Here is a 22,389-nt window from a genome sequence, read left to right on the forward strand (position 1 = left end):
GAGCAACACAGATCTGCAGAAATCTCCTACAAGCCCACTAATATCTGTGTTCCTTTAAGTCTTATCAACTCACTATAAATGCTGAAATAGAGGCTGAAGTCTCAACTAGAGCTGATATACATACAAGGAACTGTTCAGTCTAAAATTCTCTTCCGGTAAAGCAGTAAAGCCCTTTGTACTCTAAACACTCATGAAGACTGGAGCTGGTAGCAGTGCATTAATGCAATTAACAAACAAGGTAGGTACTTGCTGGAGAGAAATATCTGTGAAGTGGTTTTTAGACTAACGTTTGATAGCTCTTCCCTACTTCAGCTGTTCAAATACACATCCTGTTATGCATCTCTTTAAGGGATGAGGCCAATATGAACAAGATATGGTGAGGGTGGGATGTTAAAGATTTAATTTGTAATTAAGGGTGATGTTCTTAAAAAAAAAAAACTCCCTTAACAACATTATAGGAGAAAGGGGAGAGGTCAAGCTGCCTGTTAGTGAGGTAATGTGACAAAATAGGAATAAGCAGGAGAGAATGCAAGTACATTTTTGTTATTATTATTAGAAAATGAAACTCACACCCCCACTGTAATTTCAGGCCAGAAGCAGGCTGCAGTCTGCTCATTTCACTGACAGAAAGACCTCTTCTGAATTGAAAATTCAGCAAAAACCAAGATGGGAAAACAGTGGGCACAAATAAAATCCTTTGAGTGGATGTCACTTTCCAAGAGAAAAGTGGACATAATTTTAAGACAAACTCAGTCATGGCAAACAAAATCCATGTATGGTGCTTACTGGAAACATTCTCTTTTGTTCTTTACTTTAAATACCTGACTTTGCTTGCTATAGACCTCATTCTACCAAGCTTGCACTACATTTGAATCATACTTCCCTATACACTCAACTTAGAAGTTATATCTCTACTTTCCCAATTGTAAAAATGTGATTCCTTGAAGCTGTGTTCTCTGAAAACAGTGAGAACTGACAATACAGAAATGTTTGGGCTTTGATTTTTAAACGTCTTTGGAACATTTGACTGTGGAAAAATCTGAGCTGAGTTAGTTTGGCAACCCGACCTCCTGCATATCAAAAAAGTTAAACTAAAACGGAGCGTTTGTATTTGTTGAAGAACATGTGAATCATGTTTGTTTTTAATTATTAATTGTGGAAGAAAGAATCCAGTGCTTTTTTATTTTTCCCTCTGGTTTACCAAATTCAGCCGAAAATGAAAACAGAAAAACTGGTAACACCAGCCAAAGAATTGATAACTTAGAGGTTCTTAAACATCTCTCATCTCATTTGGAAAGGGACTGTTTCATCGCTGAATGTGTGAGAAGGATGACATTTAATGAGAATAATGAGGGATAAACCTATGAAGTAATGTTTATGAACTGGAGAAAAATTAGCAACTACTGTTCTGGTAAAAAAAAGTGAATGATGTTTTGTTTTTAAGGCTATTTGCACTGTTATTCAAACACTGCTCAGCACGCCAAATTTGTACAATGATCTACAAACCCTCCCTGCCAGGGCGAACCATCAATTGCAACAATGTTCATTTTGTCTCAGGGCAGAATCCAACAGATAAAGAGAAATCTGCGAAGGGCTACCAAGTGTTTGGTCACACAGAGGCACAGCCCAGGAGAAAGGAAAGGTCAAGTGGGAAGCTCCTCAGGCCTGAAGCTTCCCCAAACAAAACTTGTATTAAAAAGCAACACATCCTTCGTGGGACTGGAAAAAAAGGCGCTGCTTTTTTACCCTTTCTGCTTTTGTTGGGTGCCCTTGACAACAGTATTCCTGCCTCCTATTGTCTGTCCCATGTGTAAAAATAAAACAGTTCCTCACCCCACAAAGACGCTGTCAGATTTACGGTTGTATGCTGACAAACACACACTAATGCTCATGATACGCAGCAGTTAAATTTCTGGGAACTCAGTGATAAGGTCAGGTATTATTTAAATCAGTCACAGTCAAATCAGAAAACAGAAGCTACATGGTGAGCTTGTGTGCAACATTTATGCTCACTGAGAATTATCTCCTAAAACAGAGCAGTTTCTCAATTTACATTGAATAAGCTTGTTTTAGAGGTAGTTTTTCCTCCTTACAGAGGGTTTGCAAAGGACTTTACAGAAGGCGCGCTCCTCCCACGCAGCTTCCTGAGGTAAGCACTCACACCTCAGCTGTGGGACTGACTGAAGCACTTCAGTGAAAAGGAACTTTTCGGCCTCTTAAAACCTGAGAAGAGTTTAGAGCAGGGCACCCTCCTTTGGACGATGCAAATAAATCACCAGCGGTCGTGGTAAAGGTGGGGGGAGAAGCTAAAACCCGTCCTGCCCTGAAGGTTTTCCAGCAAAAGCGAGGAATAACGCTTGCTCTGTGCCCTACGAACTAACCAGCCAACAGCGAGCATTACACAGTGCCTCATGGTCTCGCAGCAGCAGCAGGCTAAACTTTTCACCGTGACTCCCAATGGAACCTGTGAGACAGAAGGAACTTTTTAGCACTTAGAATACCTTTGCCAGACAGTTCCTCGTAGCGGACACGCGAAAAGGAAAAGGAACCGAACCCCGCATCCCTCAGCCCTCGGCACGCGGTGTTTATAAGCGGCGGGAGGCGCCGGGCGGGAGCTGCGGGGCTCGGCGCGGGGGGAGGAGGAGGAGCCCATTGGCTCCCGGGCCGTGGGATCCCAAATCCTGCGAGTGAATGAGGCAGCCCGAGAGCGGGCCGGGCGATTCCTCTTCCCCAAGGAAGGAAAGAAGAGAAGGCAGCTGCACTTTTGGTGGTGAGACAACGAAATCCGGGCGGGGCTCCTTTCCCTCCTCATTTCTGGGCTTATTGGTTGGTTCGGTTTGGTTGTTTTTTTGTTTTTTTTTCGTTTCGCCTATTTGTAAGGTGACGAGTCGGGTAATTAAAATTCGCGACGAGGTGCTGTTTTCCTATCGCTTTTCTCGTTTTCTGCCTTCTGCGGGGGGCTGCGGGAGCCGGGCTGCTCGAGGGGGCTGTCTCGCTTCTCTGCAGCTCTGGAACTGCGGTTCCATACTCCAGGCAAACAAGTTTTCCAGCTGCTTTGTTTAAAAGATTTTGGCCGTGCCCCGTTGCCTTGCTTACTCCTTAAAGAAGGGCTGTGTCTACATCGTGCTGAAATCTCACATTTCAGCGAATTTCTAATACCTTTTTCGTGTAGCGTTGTAGCATTTTCCCCCTCAATCTCTGATCACTGCGTGGCTGTCGGCTGTATATTAAAACAAAGCAGAAAACTCGGAAGGCGGCAGCGGTCCTCGCAGGGCTTTCTTCTCCCCTTGAGCCGCAGGGGGACGCCCGCAGGCTCCGAGCGGTGCGACAGCGCGGCCCATTCAAAGCGGAGCAGCTCCCTCTCGTCCCAGGAGTCCCTCTCGCTTTCTGTTTTTTTTTTCTCCAATTCATTATTGCTTCTGGAAAAGTTGTTTTGCTTTGGTTTTTTTTTCCCCCTTTTTCCGTAGATTTTCTTTTTTTCCCCTTTTTCTCTCCCAACCGCTCCCACCCAAGAAACTCGTAGATCCGGCTGGGAGTTCCTCCGCTCTGCTCCGCGTTGCAACACGGGGCCGCGGGCGCTGGGACAGCCCTGCCCGCCCGGCCTCGGCAGCGCCCCAAGTGTGTGCCAGAGCTACGCGGCCGCAGCATTTCTCACGATTCTGGGGGGGGATCTGCAGAAGAAATCTTGAGAAAATCGGAAGAAGCCTCGAGAAGATGCTTTAAGCGTAAGCGAGAGACGGTGAACGCGTTCAGAAAGTGCATTTCACTCTGCCAGCCTGTGAAGCTCAAAAAGCCTCTTCTGGCTGCGCTCCTGGCCGGGCGGCGGACTCGGGCGGAGGCAGGGCTCCTTTGTTCGCTGGCCGCGTGGCTGGGAGCGGCTCCGCTGTCCCCGGAGCTCCGAGCACCGCGGGGGCTCCGGGAGGGGATGGGTGCTCGGGCTGGAGCGGGGAGGCGGGCTGGACGAAACGGGTGGGTCCGGCGGCTCGCCCTCACTGCGGGAGTCATAGGAGACATCGGGACGTGTTGGGAAAAATCTGCTTTGTTAGTTTCTTCTGAGAATGCGGAGTTTCTCTAGAGACAGGAGACTGGCTCGAGTCCAACGCGATCAACCACAAGCATAGCAATGATAGAAGCCTAGATCCTATTTTGGCCACACGAAGCTGTGAGAAGTTGGAATGTGTTGCTGTTCTGTGCTGGAGCATCCTCAACTAGTGTCTGCTGAGATGTACGCTGAGGGTCTCTTAGCAGTAGTGTGAGCAGCAGTTGGAAAGGGAGAAGGTTAGAAAACATAAATGAACTGGGAGGTGGAAAAGAGAAAATGATTGTCTTTAAGGCAATACAAATGCTAGCTTTCTTCTTTGTTGAACAGAGCAGGAGACATTAAATTGCAGTTGATAACAGCTATGGAATACTCCAACAGCGTATCCAGAAGGTGGATCACAGAGCAGGTGGTGTTCTGAGGGTTACACGTTGGTTGTTCTGCACAGAACTAGACTCTTGGAAGCTCACTGTCTGATGTACAAAGAACACAGTCTCAATGCAAATGCCAGCTCTTTCATTGGTGAGGTTTTGTGCTTCTTTTTTTCTGCTGTGAAACTTGACAGCAGTATCTGCTCACTATTCTCCTCCATTAAGTGAATCACAACTGTCGCTGCTTTCTTTGGGATCATAAATTGAGAAGCAAAGCAGGAGCTGGGACAGTCCCTGACATCTGGCCAAACTGGAGTAGCAAGTACTGAGACTAGAGATGGTAGTTCACCTACAGACTGGGGAGCAGCATGTGGGAAATCCTGCAAGTCATCACTTATCTGAAATGCTGGTGGCTTATGTATTCTCTGATTCGGTGCTTACACCTTCACCTACAGCGTTGTAGAGTCTAGGATATACTAAGCATTGCCTTGTCTCCCCAGGCTTTCAGTCTATGCGTGAAGAATTGTTTGGGTAATCCTTTAATTTGAAGATGTTACTGGGTGGACACAAGTTCTGAGGGGCTTTTATTGGGAAAGCTGGTTCTGTTGCTGCTGCAGTTGGTCTGTTGGGCCTTGGAAGTGGCAGTGATGGATCAGTGCTGCACGAAGTTGTTCTTCCATATGGCTTGCAGAGTACATTAAGGTACCTTCCTAAAATACTGCGTGTCTGGAGTGAGGCTCTCTGGTTATTCAGCAGACTGCGGTAGTAGTTTACCTTTAAAATCTGCTGTCAATCAGTGTGATCCACCTCTGTCAGGCTGGCCACAGGTAACAGGGTTTACCACTAGTACAGGAAACATTGTGTATGTGGAATCTCAGCAACCTTCAGGAAAGCCTGGTTCAGATCTGGATAGAAGGTTTGCTTAAGTAGCCCCAGTCTGTGCATTCTCAAGCCTTCATGTCTAAAATAATACTCATGGACACTTGGGAGACTTCTCTTCTTTCATAAGTTTCACAAATAGTAATCTCTTCATCTCTTGATGGTGAAGTGGGTATGCTATAGAAGGATCTTTGAAAGGTTACTCTTGACCTAAATTGCACAGTCAATGGGGAAATGATCACAACACACAGAAAAAGGATAAAGCAACCTTTCTGCTTTCAAACTGCGTCTTTTTAGAATGAACCTGTACCAGTCCTGAAGTTTAACTGCTGATTGAGTGGTTGTGTAGTATGACCCTCAACATAAATAAAGTTGTGGAGATGCTGCTGCTAGGTACCCAGGCTGCTTAAGCAGACAGAGGACAGATGGCCTTGAAAGAAAAGAAAGTTGTAAGGGAAAGCAACAAAGTTTGAAGGACTGTTGAAGAAACTGGTCTACATTTTGCTAATGCAGACTCTCAGAGTTTTTAGTTTACAGTGCAGAACAAGTTTTGCTTGCTTTGAATCAACTTTGTGAGTTTGAGCTTGACTATCTGGTATCATCTACATAGCGCCGGATGTAGTTTTAAACTTGAACAAAAACTGTTAGGTCACTTAAAACTACCAGGAGTGCTGCCATGCCCTTGAGGTGCACTCTCCCCTTTCAGGTGCACTAAGTTAGTTTCCCAAACAACTTTTGTCAATACAGATTGCTTTTATTGTTGGGAGGTGTTTTGGGGCATAGCAGCTGAGGAAGGTATTTTAGCTAGTTATCTCTGTTAGAGAATAGTAATAGTTTAAATACAACTTTAATTGCCTCAGATCACTACTGTGATCAGTCTCTGCTCATTTTTACTGTTGTATCCTTCAACTTTAAAGTTCTTCTATTTGCTTTTCTGGTGAGATCAGAAGTGGTTTGTGCTGAATGAAGTCAGCCTTTTGTCTCAGAGTAGGAAATTTATGGCTTCTCTTTTCTTTCTTTTCTTTCTTTTCTTTCCTATACTTGAATTGGTTAACTAAAGAAACTCTAGACTTTCACTTTGCACTTGCCACTTAAGCTGGGATATGTAACACTGCATGTCTTACTGCTAAGATGAGACAAAGTGTTTTTGCAACTCTCTTGCAATTTTCTTGACTTTCCAATAAAATACTTGTTCTCTACTCTTCTAGTAGAAAACCTTCACAGCGTGTTAGGCACGGGGTACCAAAAGTGTCAAAGTTGTGACTAAGCTTTTCTGAGTGTGTCAGCTTCGCCTGTCTCTGAGCCCTGAGTGAAGTGCTGTGGTAACTGCAGGTACAGACTTTCTATGGCATTGTTCTCAAAGCTCAACTTCTTAGAGCCATCAAACTTCTTCAGTGGATGACTGTTTTTTTTGTTGTTTCATTTTTTTCCTTTTCATTAAGTTCCGCCCTGTGTTGTGTGCTTCTGCTCGTGTTTTCTGTTCCCATGTTGAGGTCTGTTTCTGAGACTTTCATTTCAGTTTCCACTTCTCTTTGTTTAGAGACACTGCTTTCACTTGGCAATTCTTAACCTGGTGCTGCGTGTATTCCAGTATTCTGTGTAGTTCAGTTACCTTCTTGTTCTTATGTTAGTCTTGCATGAGGCATATAACTAATTATTTTCCCTGTCTCTAGATGTTATTAAATGGCATGACCTACTATACGTCCTGATCAGAGATGAATACTGCTGGTCAAATGTGAATGGGGAACTTACCTACATCACATAACTTAGAAAGACTGTAGCCTTGGGGAAGTCTCACTGCTTATCAAACTGTTGGTTTTTTTGTTTGTTTGTTTTTTAAAGCAGTGAGCTTATGATGTTCCCGCTCCTTATACAGTCTCTGGCCTTATTGCATTACAGAAAGCACTGCCTGTAAGATTGAAATTCTCTTTGGTTACCACAAAAGTGGGAGAGGATAATGGCATTCATCCCAGCCATCTTTCAGGCAGGCTTAAACAAAGCTTTGCACCACTGTTATTCCAGCCAATCTGCAGCTCCTTTGTATTGAGATGGTTCTCTATCTGTTTTATCATTAAATCTGAAATGTTTGTTCCTCTCTGGCCTGCTTGAAGCAAGCATGGAGACTCCCAACATGTATATAGGAGTTTTCTGCACTGGATCTGTTTGTTTGATGTGTATCATCATTGGTCTAACCAGAAGAAAAAATAAAACAAACCCAATATTTTAGTCTGACTCTAACCTATGAATTTAATGTCTCACTTGTTTTAATGTTCCTGCCTTGGTGCCTGAATGTTAACATGAGTATTCTTTGCGTTTTGACCCTGAAAATGAAGATGCATTCAGAGTGTGAAGCTGAATTGGAGCACAGAGTAGGGTGTTGCTTGAGGAAGAGGGGATAGACTGGAAAGCAGATGAAAGAATACTTGTTCTGAAGTTACATTTAAAACCTGGAATTATTACTGCAAATTCTAGTGTGGTTTAGAAATGGCCATGATAGGAAATCATTAGCCTTCCGCTTCAATGAGCCCTTCATAGTTCTTCAAATTCCCTTTATTTTTAAATATTTTGCCTGGCAATAATACTTAAAGTGAGGCTTCACAGAAAGATAGCCAGTTATCTCAGTCTTATTAAAACTGAAGGTTAAATTTGGCAATTGGAAGAGCAAGTTTGCTTCATATCGTTAAGCTTAACCTTTGAGTATGGCCTATAGACTGGAATGGATATTATGAAGAAAATAAGCAGGAAATAACATTCCCAGATCCAGCTACAAGTAAGTAGATGCCATCCTTTCTGCCCCTTGTTTCAAACATTTTTTTTAGGCGGGGCTGTGTTGTGGCTCTTAGACTTTCTAATCTACTGCAAAACAAGTATGGGGGGGTGGTGTTTCTTCTGCAAACAACAGTTCTGTCCTTCCTAAAACTAATCGTTTATATTAAAATAAATGCTTTTGCCTTCCCTGTAACTGTGATTGTCTGTGACTCTCCTGGAGCTGTGTAGCTGTCTCACTATTCTTGCTCGGAAGCTTAGTGGAAGATGGGCCCTTGAAAATTAACAAGGGACCTAAACTTAACCAGCATCTGTTTCAGATTTAGCTGTGTGGAATGCCAGCACAGACAAGTGAGAAAATCCTGTAGCTTGGGAGAATTTCAGATCAGTGCAGGCACTGCTAATTAAATATTCCTCCTTAAACTGAGGCTACATGAGATATTAAGCTGGAAGATTCTGCGGTAGCCAGTTGAGCAGTACGGCTCTCCATACGGTGTTTTCATCATACCTTCTTTAGATATTTAAACTGACGGAGAAGTTCTGTGAGCAAAAGGAAACCGCTTGATGTGCACTGGACAGTAATGGGTGCCTGTAGCAGGAGCAATGGAAATGCAGTATTTACGTAGACTCTGTGACATTGCTCATATTTGTGTAGCATTTAAAATCTCTGATGTGGTACCTATGCAGCAATTATGAGAAGTTAAAAATGCAGTAATAAAAACTTGTTCTGAAAGCTGGGTTCTCCACAGATGATTACTGAGTAATTGGGCACAGGCATTTAGACTAAAACAGGAAAACAAGCTGTGGAAGTGTGATTTTTAACTCTTCGTAAAGAAACACTAGGTGTGCTTAATGAGCTGTAATTGCAGTCAGTGAATCATGTAAATAGGGGGTTATAAGCAAAGCAGTATCTTGCTGAACATCACTAAAAGATCTGAGTTCCTTACTCTCTGAGCATAAAAACAATGCACTCGTTTTCACATACACAGTCCTCACATAACTGTTACAGTCAGCCTGACGGCAAGTCTGCTTACAGCATGGCTTGGACTTCAGCTTTAGGCTAAGGTACTTTTTCTTGAAATGTGCCCAGTACTCACAGCTAGTAAGCATATGAAGTGGCAGTTCATGTATTTCCTGTATTTTTAATTGCTTTTCCTTTTTGCTATTTATTTTTTTCTTGGCGAAGAAAACAACAGCTTGTATGCATCTGCTTTTGTGCTTCTTGTAGAATGAAAAGGGGTTTCCTCGTTAATCACAGGAAGTAGCAGCTCTGATCCTCAGTGTATTGGTACTTATCAAAAGCCCTTTATCGAAAGCCCTTGCTCTTGTATGCTGCAGCTGAGAATCCAACTGAATCTGGTTTTTTTGTTTGTTTACTGTACAGATCAGAGATACTTGAACACAGTTCTGCACAAGTTCTTTTGACATTTAAGCCCTGCCATCTACATCCATGGGGAGGTAACGCTATTAACAGCTGCAGCTAATGTGCTCTGCCTGTTTTCTGCTTACTACTGTCTTAGTATGGAGGAGCTGAGAGGAATATGCACCCATCTGCCACATCATTAAATACCAGTGCTGAAGTGAGTTTACATAAATGCAGACTGCTGCTTAGTGTAGCATTAGAGCTCATCACTGCCGTCTTCCAAAACACACGTGATGGGTTGTAGACTGTAAGGTGCCATTACAGACTTTGTAGGCACAGCCCATGTCTCAGAAATGTGATTTGCCTTCATAGACATTAAGTATATACTTGATCAACCTATCAGAAAATGAGAGCACGTGGCCTCCGTTGTGTCACTGCCAGACTCTGAAACTTTAATCACATGGCAGAGAACCATCTCTCTTCACTCAGTCTGCTGCACAGAAGCATAGAACCTCATGTTGGTACTTGTATATGTTATGCAAAATCCCTTGGACCAAAACATTTGTATTTTGTAGGCTTTGTATTCTGGAAGATAGAAGTCCTGTCTAGCTTGTCTGGGGAAGTCTATATTGGCTCTAACAGGTTAAAGCAACTGAAAACAGTTGAAATCAGTGTAGTCTGGTGCTTGAAAGGAGTGGTCCTATCCTTCTCCTACTATCTGCATAAGTTCTGGGAAACTTCTGCTGAAAACCACTGGAGAAGAGGGGCAAACCTCTAAAACCTCTATCTAGATTCTGGCAGATGCCTCTGCCTAGGTTTGTCTGTAGCAGCTGGGAAGCTTGCTGCTCCACTTTTAAGGAAACAACTAATTCTTATCTTTTCTACCCAGTTTGTGTGGCGAGTGCAAAATGTCTGCAGGCACTAAACCTCTGCTGTTTCCTAGCAGTCCTTGGCATTTACAGCCTGTTCTGCTTCCAACCCTGAAGAAGCTGAAATGTGTTAATCAGCTGCCATCTGATGTTTTTCCATCCTTTGAATTTCTCTGCCAAAGAACACACAAAAACATTAGGTGCCAAGTGAGAAGCACCAAGTGGTTGCAGCTTTTAATGTCTGTCACTTTTCTACATGCTGCCATAGGTTTTTCATGACAAGAAGTTGCCCAAGAGATACTGCTGTAATGTGGTGCCCTTTTTCTAATGGAGGGATCCTTCTTGACTGAGCAACCACAGAATCATTTAAGAAGTTCAAGCTTAGGAAGATGCTGATGCCCACCTTCTGAAAATCAGGCCTGTGTTTGACCTGAGAGAGTCTCAGTGCACACGTCAGCATTTAAGAATGCTGATTCTACTGTGCTGGGAAATTGAAACCCTCACTGCAAATTGCAGGCAAACTGAAATGCGCAGCCAAATTCCACCTGCATGTGGAATTGCAGGTGATGGATTAAATGGTCTTGAAACCAAGCTTCAGTCATTTCTTCACTTATGTTTCTTATTACACAAAGTTCATCACTTGTCTTTCTATCCTTTTCATACATCTTTCTTGCACTAGACTGATTCTTCTCAACTGTTACCTTGTTGAACTTTTTCCTTAAATGCCTGACTTCCATATCTCATGAGTTTTGTATAGAACAAGGTGTAACTAATTGGTTTTTTGCTGCTTGAAATTTTCATTGCAGAATGTGTGCATGTGCTTTCTTTCAGTGCAGGAGGTTATGAGCTATGTAGGAAGGAAGGATCAGCAAGTACCTTCCTGCAGCACTCTGGCTTTTGCCAGCTTTTGTTATACACATTCCTAACGTGCTGGGGAAGTGGTGCCGCAGCTGAGATCCCAGTGACTGAAGAATTCCAGCAGGATGAAGCACCTCTGCAATGGTAAACTAAGATTATCCAGCAAGCTGATCTGAAGTAATTTACATGACAGGGCTGTCCTGCTCAGTCCAAAAGCCTGTCCTAGGGGCTTCTTGTTCTCCATAGTAACGATAAAGCCTGGAAGTAGCCTTAGGTAAAACTGAAAGCTGTAGAAACAATGGATGTGTTACTTAGTTCTGCAAAACAAGTCCCCTGAGCCCTGCTGTAAACTGAAGTTAGCTCCTAGATGCAGCCTGACCTAAATCAACCTCCTGTGATCGCTTTGCACACTCTTGCAATCAGCGTTCCCTCTGGGTCCTTCCTGTGAATGTCTGTGTTTCATGTCTGAGATGCCTGTATCTTTACTTTCTTGTCTCCTCACCGGGCTTTCAAAAACTTGTTTTACTTCTATCCCGAAATTAACTTCATACTGACTTTCTCAAATACTTCTGTGGACACTTCAGGTAGCTCCCTACAGACCTGCTGCCCACAGTGGTCACTCCACAAATCATCATGAAGGCTTCCTATTGCATAACGTTTTCCTGGGATGAAAGCAGAACTAGCATATTAATTAACTGAATGCGAGGTACGGAACTGCAACCCCAGTTGCTACATTCAAATGAACACTTTTATTTATGGTAATGCCAATAGGTTAAATATGCAAACCCCTCTGGGAAGAGTAGGATTGCTGCAGGGTGGAAAAAGCTTTTAGTGCCTGCAACTGGGGGAAGGACACACAGAGCTCTGACTTTTTTTTTATTGTTAGAACTATCTGAAGGGAAGGCAGCCCTTCCCACAGGAGCTATGTGGGAGCTTGGTTCTCCCAGTCTCTCTTCAATCCAAAAGTGTATCTAAAAGCTTCCAAGCCACAAGTAAGAAAATGCACACCAAGAAGCAAAAACATCTTAATTATAGTCAGAAAAAAAAAAAAAAAAAAGACTGCCAAGCATAATTTTATCTGTTCTACTGTTTCCTCTTGCTAGGAAGAAAACTGCTTTTTTTATTGTTGGTTTGCTTTTCTCCCTTCGGAATTAAGAGAACCCATTGGCAGTAAATAGCTTCTGCGGGGTACAGGTTGAGTCACTTGTTAAGAGGAAGAGGGCATGACTAAGTCCAATGGATGGGTATTGCAAAGGGCTATGAAATTCATGCACTGAATGAGATTCTTTGACATTATCACTTCTACAAGTCTATGGGCTTCTTTTGTTTGTTTCTGAGGATGACGGGCTGTCAGTGGAGGGAAGCCTCTTTAAAAGTTACCAGCACTACTTAACTATAATTGCGTTTGAACTTAATCTGAGGAGGACTCCGAAGAAATTCTCTACTAAATGCTGATTTAATTCCCTTGAACTAGATCAAATGAGACTAGGCTTAAAACCTTTTAGCCAGTTGTTTTTTTTTTAAGCCTTCAGTTTTTTTTTTTTTTTGCTTGCTTTTTTTTTTTTTTTTTTCTTCTCAAGGAAAAACTAATTTTCTATCCAGCTCCTCTGACTGAGAGGATACTAGAGAGCAGGAAGTGCGGTCCATGCTCACCTTGTCCCCTCACATCTGCTCCATAATAAAAGCTATTTGCACAGGGATTTCTGTGGGGATTTTATTGCTGTTGGGTCAGTCTCAAGTTAACCCCATTGTTCTGTGCTGTTGACTGTTGTCCTTTTACCAGGGGACACAATCAATTTTAGTTTTCTGCTAAAATGGTAGCAAAGTACACTCCATAAAAGCTGTACTTTGTGATTGGCATTATGATAAGTTTCCAGGAACTTGCCAAGTACAGGTACGTGGCCTTGTGCTGACTAATTGAGAAGTCAGACAGCTGCTATTGAGCTATTCTGATGGCACTAGGCAACCTGACCAGTCAGACTGTCACTCTTTTTTTCCCCTCCCGTCTGTGCCAATGATAGCATTGCCAAAAGCTTTACGGTGCAACCCTCATTCTTCCATTTCCGTGATGTCTGCTGTATAGAAGTCAACAACCTGATGGCACCTTTTGTAAACTTAACTGGGTGAGGCAGTGCTGCAGCATTTGTTAGCTGGCCAATTTCGTGCAGTGTGCAATTTGTGAAGAGGAGCTCAAACAAGCATGCAGGATAGAGAGGAAAACAAAAACTGATCTTCATTTTCAGAAAGTAGTATATACTTTTAGACCTGATCCCCTCCAAAGGTGCTGTCAAATGCTCGGATTTCTGTAGCCTCTTGTCTACATCCCCATGCTTCATCTGAAACAACAATTTTTGCAGTAATGTTCTACTACAGAGTCGCTGAGCTTATAACTCTGGGGTGCATTGTTTAAGATAATGTTTCCAAAAATACAGTGGATTTAAACCAATACTATAAAAAGTGCTGACTGACTGATTGTTACTCTGCAGACTGCCCATACAGCTTTTCTGTTATGCTCTACAGTCTGCAAGCCTCAGTGTACCAATCCATGGCTCCATTTTTAGCCATCAGCTCTCTACCCTGTGGTGATTACTACAGCACAGAAGTGCACCAAGTTCTGCTATTGCCATCTAATTCCTTGCTTTCTCCTAATGCTGTCTAGTCGCAAGACGTCAAGTAGGTAAAATAATCTTTCCAAGTGCTTGTGTTGCATTTTAACTTCTAATATAACAGCGGAAGCTCCTGTTCTTTGCTTTGGAGGCTGTTTGCCTGCAGTAAGTGCTTAACAAGCGGGGTGCCATTCCTTGGTGTGTGCTTCTGGCTCTGCTGAACATGGTGCTCTTACAGGGTGAGCAGCTAGCTGCTTCCTTTGGGCTGTTGTGCAGAGAGACAAAGCTCTGGGTACAGGAACAGAATGTTGGGTTTTGCACGGCATGAAGGTTTTGGTGGCTTTGTTTTCGATTCCTCCCCAAAACCTGAGCTGGTGGCAGAGAGGAAATCCTGCGGGAGCTCTGTGCTGCAAGTGCAACTGTCAAGAGCCTAGCTGAGGGGCTTGCGGCTCTAGCTGGTGCACAGGCAATCCAAGACGGGTGGAGATAGCTTCTGTCAGCACGGTCGGCCAAAAATCACAGGTCCCAAGCTAACCACAGGGCGTCTGTAGGGGGTCAGTGAGGCGTGCCTCTTCTTGGCTCTTTTTAGTCCTTTTGTGGACACGAGAGGGCTGCTTCCCCTCCAGGAGCCTGTCCCAGGGCTCCAGCTGGTTGGAGGCACCCTGCGCCCTGCCCAGGGCCGGCGCTGCGCCTCACGCCTTCCTGCCCTGCCCTCAGGGCGGCCGCGCGGGGTCGGAGGTACAGCCCTGTCCTTCTGGGCGGCCGTGAGGGGTGCGGTGGGACTGCGCTGGGGCGGCCCCGCGGCTCTCTCTCCGGAGGAAGGAAGGCAGCCCCGGTCGGCTCCAGGAGCCTGGTTGAAAGGGAAGGTGTGAGGGAGAGGGGCCTCCTGGGGGACCCGCGGTAGGGGGTGAGGGCTGCCCCGCGGCTCTGGCCGTTGGTGGCACGGCCACCCGCGCCTGGGAGCCGTTACGGCGTCTGGGCGGGCTTTGCCCTGTGAGAGGCTGCCGGAGACACCCGGAGCGCTTGGACGGTGTGCAGCTTGCCTTGCGGCTTGAAGGATTTGAACCAAATGTTGTCATCTGTTGGTTAGCAGCAGAGGGTTTTCCTGCCCCAGGCTCTCCTTCACTAACACCCGCCAGGCTTCAGGCTAACTTCCCTCAGGTTCCTACTTTCCTCCCTGACACAATACCCGATGAGGTAACAGCACCTTGCTAACACTTCTTCCCCTTCTTAGGATTTGTCGTGAATGAAATCAGCATGTGAGAAGATCTAATTGGAACTGTAAGTTTACTTGAAGATGCCACAAAGGGAAGAACTCATCTGCAAGTCTTGTCTTTCAGAGCTGTCTGCTCTCTTCCAGTACAAGAAGAATGTTTTTGAGAAAGATGACTTGTGAAAACCGTGCAGGAAGTTGGGTTTGTGATACTGAGTGAGAGACATCATGCCTTACAGCGGACACTTATCCTGAAGGACTGACACTGTGCTCTCAAAGTAAACTGCAAGCACTCTTTATAAACAAAACAGAGAAGACAAAAATAATTCTGTTCCTAAACAGGAATAAGAATTACAAGAACTGCATCAGAATGTTTGTTAGTCCTAGAAGAGTCAGAAAATGCCAGTTCTTGCAGATATTTGCCACTTGCTTCATACTGTGCGTCATGATTTTCTGGGGACCATTTGATAATCGCTTTGTAAGCCATATGAAGTCCTATTCATACAGATACCTCATAAACAGCTACAATTTTGTGAATGACAGCCTGTCCATCAGTAGGGATAACATGGACAGAGTAGCAAGCTACCAGTACTTGATGAACCACAGGGAGAAATGTCAACAGCAGGATGTCCTTCTCCTGTTGTTTGTGAAGTCTTCTCCTGAAAACCGTCATCGGAGAGATGCAATTCGACAGACTTGGGGTAATGAGAAATATGTTCGTTCTAAACTTAATGCCAACATTAAAACCCTTTTTGCTTTGGGACAACCAACAGATCATTTGCGGCAAAGAGACCTTTATCTGGAAGACCAGAAATACAGCGATTTGATTCAGCAAGATTTCTTGGATACTTTTCACAACCTTACTACTAAATTACTTCTACAGTTCAGCTGGGTAAATGCCTACTGTCCTCATGCCAGGTTTATTATGTCTGCAGATGATGATATATTTATCCATATGCCAAATCTTGTTGCTTATCTCCAAAGTCTAGCACAAATGGGTGTTCAGGATCTCTGGATTGGCCGTGTCCATCGTGGATCCCCTCCCGTAAGAGATAAGACTAGCAAATACTATGTTCCATATGAAATGTACCAGTGGCCCTCGTATCCAGACTACACAGCAGGAGCTGCGTATGTAATATCAAGTGATGTAGCAGCTAAAGTATATGAGGCTTCATTGACTCTCAATACCAGTCTTTATATAGATGATGTCTTCATGGGCCTCTGTGCCAACAAAATGGGAATTGTACCACAGTATCATGCCTTTTTTTCTGGGGAAGGAAAGGCTCCATATCATCCCTGCATTTACAACAGAATGATGACATCTCATGGACATGTGGATGACCTTCACTATCTCTGGAAGCAGGCTACCGATCCCAAAGTTAAAAAGCTTTCCTCGGGGCTCTGGAGTAGAATATACTGCAGAATAGTTAATATTATGCTTCTCTGTAAGCTGTATTATGAGAACACATACCCTTGTTCAGCTGCATTTTCCTAATACTTGAATATCTGTTGAAGATCCACTGAGCCAAAACAGAGCAACAACTTTTTTTGCTGTTTATTCAAAATATACGTAAATGTGAATAGCTGGGGTGGGCTTGGGAGGGGTGGGATAGGAAATGAAGCAGGGTAGTGGGAGGATGGTGCCAAGTCCTGTTCAGAAACTGTTATTGGAATAGCTCTCCTATTGTACCACAACTTTCTACATTGTAGCCTGCTTTATTACTATTATTTTTTTTACACCCTTCACAGGATGAGAATCTGAATTATATGGTCATTAAATGAACTATAATGGACTTCTAGACTTTGAAATGGTTGGTGAAAATATCACTTATTTTGAATTTGTTAGCAAGTCCTAAGGTTTTTTTTTTCTTTTTAAAAAGCTAAGGCATGTGATTTTTTTAAAAAAGTCTACTGCATGAAAATGAAGTAGACCTTTCAAAACGAGAGGAAGGAGAACTTGTGACTCAGTTTAGTAGTTCAAGGCAATGTAAATTGGTTACATATATTCAGTATTTTTGAATGCTTTATGGAAAGTATGCCTGGACCTGCACAACTGACAAAGTACAGGAAGTGTAGACCTGCTACAGTCTTTTTCTCAAAGCCCCCTCTATCTCTGAAGTAAGGAAACAGTGTCTGAGTGCCCTTTAACTTGCTTCTTCAAAGCAGCAAATGAGCTCCCTTTAGATCAGAAGTGAACTGGAAAGGATGAAACTCTAGTGTTTATGTCAAAGCTCTGTCTTCTGAAAAGTTAAGCTGTATATTTAAACAATCCAGTCTTTAATAAGACAATAGACTAGGTGCGTTTAATACTGGTCTTCTAACAGTGGTTCTGTTTTCTTTTGTTCATGGTCCTGAAGGTGAAAAGCAAGTGAAAGTCATAGTTGTGTTCCTCAGAGTGTTATCTATAGCCAATTTGAAGCAGTTAGTGATTTTAAAGAGCAAAGTTTCATGTTTAGCATTTGTTAAATAAGGAGAATGTTTTCTGCACAAAGGTTTGATGTCATGGTGAAAGGTTAGGCAGATGGTGATCCACAGAAACTCAATACACAAAATCACAGTCACTAAAACATTTCTCAAGTCTTTTCCTGAAGAGAAAAGACTCTGTAGAATGTCATGGTTGTCTTTGTCCCCAAAAGCCTGTCTCTTGAATAGAGCTAACTGTTAATATCACATGCAGGAAGAACCAAATACCTGTGCATTGTAAATCTAGGTAGTGCTGAAATTCCAGGTGTTGAGTTGAATTGTGGTGCCATCTAAATGTTGTTCCAAAAAAAAAAAAAAAAAAAAGTGGTTCTGAGATGTCTGCAGTCTTTTCTCGTATAACTTACTAATGGTGTCTTTACAGTCTCACAGGACGGCTAACTTGGTTGTGGTAGCTCTTCCTGGAGCAGGCACAGGCTATGCAAAGGGCAGTCAGATATTGCTTGTGAACTGATTCAATACTGGAACAAGTTAGTGTAGGTAATGTCATTAAAAACTACTTCTGAAAGATTGAATGAGACAAGTTTATCAGCAAGCAGGAACATGCAACCCAAGAACTTCGGGGTACCAGCGATCTGCCACAGTCTTGGGATCTGCCGATAATGTACTGCCTATGGAAGCAATGCTCCTTGCTTTCTGAGATGTCTAAAGCTGGCCTTTTCTCCTCTGCCTGAAGTTTGTTACTGCTGTGTGGAGCAGTGAAGCATTTAATGTCTTGTAACTTCACTTTAGAAGAGTTGTGTGTGGCATGGCAGTTTTAAGCTGTAAGTAGTAAATTGTTTAAATCACTGCTGCTGTTCTGTGAGCTGTGCTGCAGTTTTAATGATTTGAATGCTAATGGTATTTGAATGCTAATAGCTAGCACTGATTAAAAAAAAAAAAAGCAGCAGCTTGCTGACTGTTCCTGAAACTGCCATTTCAGATGGATGTTAAGTAGCTACTAGATTGAAGTGAATATGTAACTTCACAATTGGTTTTCCAAGAGGAAAATAATAATCCTAACTGGACAAAATGTTAGGTGTGTATAGATCACAAACTCATTTATCAGTATTAAAATAATTGGACTGCAACAGCTGTATTCTAGAAAAACAAACCTGGTTCATGTTCTTCCCTACAAACTGATTACAACCTGAGGATTTTTTCTTTTTTTTTTTTTTTTTCTTTTTAAGAAAGCAAGACAACCAACCTCGATCTGTAACCTGCTGGCCCTGGGCAGGTGCCGGTGGGGGGAATGCACACAGATGTGTTCAGTACTTGAAGGAAAACTTCTTCATCAGATCTAGGACCTGTTGCAGGCCATTTAACTCAACAAGATGCACAGCAAAATGGCACAACTGGAAATGCCTCCCCATTCACTTCAGGGGAAAGAGGGTCTTGAAATTTATACACAGCCAAAGTCTTCTATTAAGACTACAATTTTTCTGGCGTAAGTGTGCATTAGGATTTCTTTTCACTCATACAAGCAAAGTCCAAGTTGTAAGTATCTTAAACTTCCATAGTGACCTAGGTAACATCTAAAACACTACTTAAATATAGCTTGCTGTTATTTGAAACTCACTTTTGACCATTGAAATATGTTGTTTTGTGGCTAATTTAAATTTTGCTTGGGTTGTTTCTTAAAAGGGCCTTGGTGTTTGTTGTTTGCATTTTTGTTTGCTGCAGTGAAAAAAGAAGCTGCTTATGAATAAAAAGAAAACTATGAATGCACTTCTTTAAAAAAAAAAAAAAGAAAAACACAACGAAACCCAACTTTCTGGTTCAAAACACCAACTTCACATTTGTACACCTTTAACTAGAACCTCTTTTAATGATCATCTTGGTGCTCCAATGCAGGGCTGTCAGGTTTTACTTCTACAAGCAAAACTGTATCAGCCTGAATGGTCATGCCTCATTAAGAGTTTGACATTGTTGCACAGCGTGTTTAATGCTAAAATTGTTTTTACCTGTTTGTTTGATTTGCATCAATTTCCCTTTGATATTACTAATTTTTATACAAAGTATTCAATATTTATTCTTAAACTTTGCTCTGTACCACAAAAAGACAATTGTTTTGTAAAATCTGATTTGAATAAACAGACTTGTTTCCTTTTTTTTTTAAAAAAAAAAAGAGAAATTTCTTGTTGCTTTCTTTGTAACCGATGCTGAGATGCTATTCTGAGGACAATGAGGGAGTGTCCTTCCAGGGGACCATGTGGGGATTTTTGTGTTTTCTTTTTGTTGACTGACCTTACGCTAAACCTCCAAACCTTTTAGGGAACAAAAGGTGAAATGGAGGTTCCCAAGAAAGGAGACAATTCAAGAATTTGTTTAGTGGGTTTATGAATCTGAAATTCTACAAAATATTAGAAGCTTAGCCAATTCTTAATGTGAACTTACACATTCGTGCCTTCTCTTTAGACAATCATTACCTTAGAGATGTGATTTGAAATAGACCTTATTTTGATAGATAACACATTTTGTACCTTCTGAGAACTAGCTGATAGTTTGGTGACCAGTGGTAGTCATAATTGTTATGCCCTATGAAAATACTTGGAGTCTGCTGTAAGTTCAGATAGCAGTAAGTTTCATTTTTGTATGCCTCAGATTTGCATAGCATTACAAGCTCGTGCTCTCGTGTCAAACAACTTAAGTGTATACCTGTGTGAAACAGAGGCACAGTGTAAGAAAAGGTTATTTCTGTTACTATGAAGAAAACAAAGGAAATTGAATTGGTAGGGTTTGGTTTGCAGCTTTGCTGCAGGGTTTTTTTTGTTTCAAATTCTGTTTCTTTGGCCTAGAGACAGTGCATTCAACTAGAACTGTGTCTGCTTGACACTACTTGTAAAACTAAATAACTAAAGTATTGGTATTTTAGATGGCATAATTAATCTCTCCCAAGAGTTACTAGAAAGTGAGACTAGAAGATGATCAGTTAAATTAAATTTTTTAAAAAAAAGCTTCTCAGAGGCATACAGTCAAGAGTGAGTTTTTTGAACACAGTGAGATGATGTTAATAATCGGATAATGGCATCTGCAAGCCTCAGTCTAATGAGTGCCGTCACGCAGTGAGCGCCGTGTGCTGCCTTACCTCCTCCTCGTCGACAGGTTCTCATCGCTTTCACTCATAACCAAGACTCTGCTCGATCCCCCTTGACTCGCTTCGTGCATCACTTCAATCTGAACAAAAAGCACATACGATGCAAAAATACTTAGTTGCTCATACTTCTATTTAGAGAATTTTAATTCTTTACAAGCCAATGTAGTACAAAACCAGTGTAGTGGATCACTTGATAAGTTAGAATAATTTGCTTAGACGTGCAAGTTATATATAAAAAGTAACTTTTGTCTCTAGTTTTCCAATTCTGTTGGCATTAGGGGTATTCTTAACTCCATGCAAAGTTATTCTTGGGTTCTTTCAGTATAAGAAGTGAATTTATATCCTTAGGTAGATACTCATAGGCATAAAGGCCTGTTCCTTAGGCTCTGAAATACTGTGTTGGTTTTGGTTTTTTTCCCCTGCCTGAAGCCAACGATGAAGACATTATTTTTAAAGTCTTTTGAACAGTGCCAACCAGAGAAGTCTGGGAAATCTATCTTGTATTGTATCTGAGAAATCTGTTGTTGTATTGATAATGCTATTATATTATACAGCAAATGCTCAGCACTGTGCTTGTGTGCAAACACTGGCCCTGTATTGTGATGAACTGAAGCTTTGCATACAATTTTAATACATATGAATGTACTTCCTTGTCCAGTCTTACAGAGTTGAAACATTTCAAGGGTGTTCCAGGCAAATTTTAAGCAGGTTTTCTCTCTTTTTGTCTGTAGCTTTAGAGCTAAGTACTACTTGGGCTTCTGCAAAGGCAGAATAGTTTAATTCAGTGAAACAAATCAAGCAGTGAGCTGGTGGATAATGTAAACTCCACTGCAATCTTTAAGTTCTTAAGCATTTGAAGAGCTGCTTGTAGAAGTTAATAGTGCCCTATATTTATTCCATATAAATAAATTATTTACCTATTTTGATGATGATGTAATCCATTAATAAACTATTACAACAATCAACACTACATACATGAGCAGAAATCTTAATGCTGGCATCAGAGTAACTTTTAAAAGTGCAATATGAAGTGTAAAAAGGGCTCTGCAGAGAATTAACTTGTAATTTTTACATTGTTTTGAATTCTCTTGCAGTTTGGCGTGTCCCGAGAACTTGGAGACTCCTACCTTAATTCCACCTTTGGTCTTCTTAATGCTTTTCTTTTTTGATAATTCTGCCTCAGAGATGGACTTGGGAGGACAAGTAATTTCTGCAGACCTCCTGTTGGTAGCTGAAAGAGTCAAAAAGAAAATAATGTTAGAAGACTTGTGCTAAATGTTGAAATCCTACTTCCAAATAAAAGCAGTGAGCAGTGCTCCTTTTACTTCGCTGACAGCTGGTATGTGACTTAGAGAATAGAATTGCAGTTGTAGTGGTGAAGGAGCAGCTGGCATCAGGGAATGGGCTGTGGTGTTTGGTGCTCCACTGTGTCTCAGATTGGCTGCAATGTTCAATGCTGTAATGACTGCTGCAGTTTGGCTTCTTCCTGGGCAACCATCCTTAAAGTAGCACAAATAAATTTTAGCCAACTGCATCAGTGGTTGGATAATTTTCACTCTGATAGTTTTTAAGCTCACGGTTTGCTACTTGTTAGATTTTGCAAAGAAAGCACGCTTTTGTTTTGGTAATAGTTTGATAAAGTCAAACTGTTTCTCACAGAGTTTCATAACATGAGTGATCCTGAAAAGAGTAAATATGCAAGTATTCAGCAAGTCACCCTGATCTTGTATGCAGTGACAGTGAATCTGAGGAAATGATTTCAGGCTACGCTGTCGTGTCAGGTTTGTTTGGCCTTGCAGGCTCTGAAAATTTGTTCACAGCAAGTTGTCCAATGCTACTAGAAAATCATCCTTAACAAATGAGCCTCT

General features: G+C 42.2%; 2 protein-coding genes across 10 annotated transcripts in view; one reads left to right on the plus strand and one right to left on the minus strand.

The window, feature by feature from the left end:
- The window catches only part of MCF2L2 (MCF.2 cell line derived transforming sequence-like 2), a 114,404-nt gene that overhangs the window by 48,333 nt on the left and 43,682 nt on the right, over positions 1-22,389 (minus strand). For all 3 annotated transcript variants that reach the window (XM_042820274.1, XM_042820276.1, XM_042820275.1), the window contains exons 14-15: positions 21,649-21,752; positions 20,513-20,601 (exon numbers count right to left, since the gene is read on the minus strand). In XM_042820274.1, the coding sequence (XP_042676208.1) occupies positions 20,513-20,601; positions 21,649-21,752 (193 nt within the window). The remainder of the gene's footprint in view (positions 1-20,512; positions 20,602-21,648; positions 21,753-22,389) is intronic.
- Positions 130-18,621, plus strand: B3GNT5 (UDP-GlcNAc:betaGal beta-1,3-N-acetylglucosaminyltransferase 5). 7 transcript variants are annotated; one of them, XM_042820283.1, is made up of 3 exons: positions 143-238; positions 2,096-2,149; positions 14,986-18,621. In XM_042820283.1, exon 3 carries the CDS (start codon positions 15,335-15,337, stop codon positions 16,457-16,459), a length of 1,125 nt encoding a protein of 374 aa, XP_042676217.1. In that variant the 5' UTR covers positions 143-238; positions 2,096-2,149; positions 14,986-15,334; the 3' UTR covers positions 16,460-18,621. The 7 variants fall into 7 exon arrangements, 6 of the variants coding, with proteins under 6 accessions (XP_042676212.1, XP_042676217.1, XP_042676214.1 ...); XR_006169111.1 differs by lacking the exons at positions 2,096-2,149; positions 14,986-18,621 and adding an exon at positions 1,558-1,841 and having other exon boundaries at positions 130-238; XM_042820278.1 differs by lacking the exon at positions 2,096-2,149 and having other exon boundaries at positions 139-238.

Source organism: Centrocercus urophasianus, unplaced genomic scaffold (assembly GCF_019232065.1).
Source record: "Centrocercus urophasianus isolate 14NV4802_14NV808 unplaced genomic scaffold, USGS_Curo_1.0 seq_19, whole genome shotgun sequence".
NCBI lineage: Eukaryota > Metazoa > Chordata > Aves > Galliformes > Phasianidae > Centrocercus > Centrocercus urophasianus.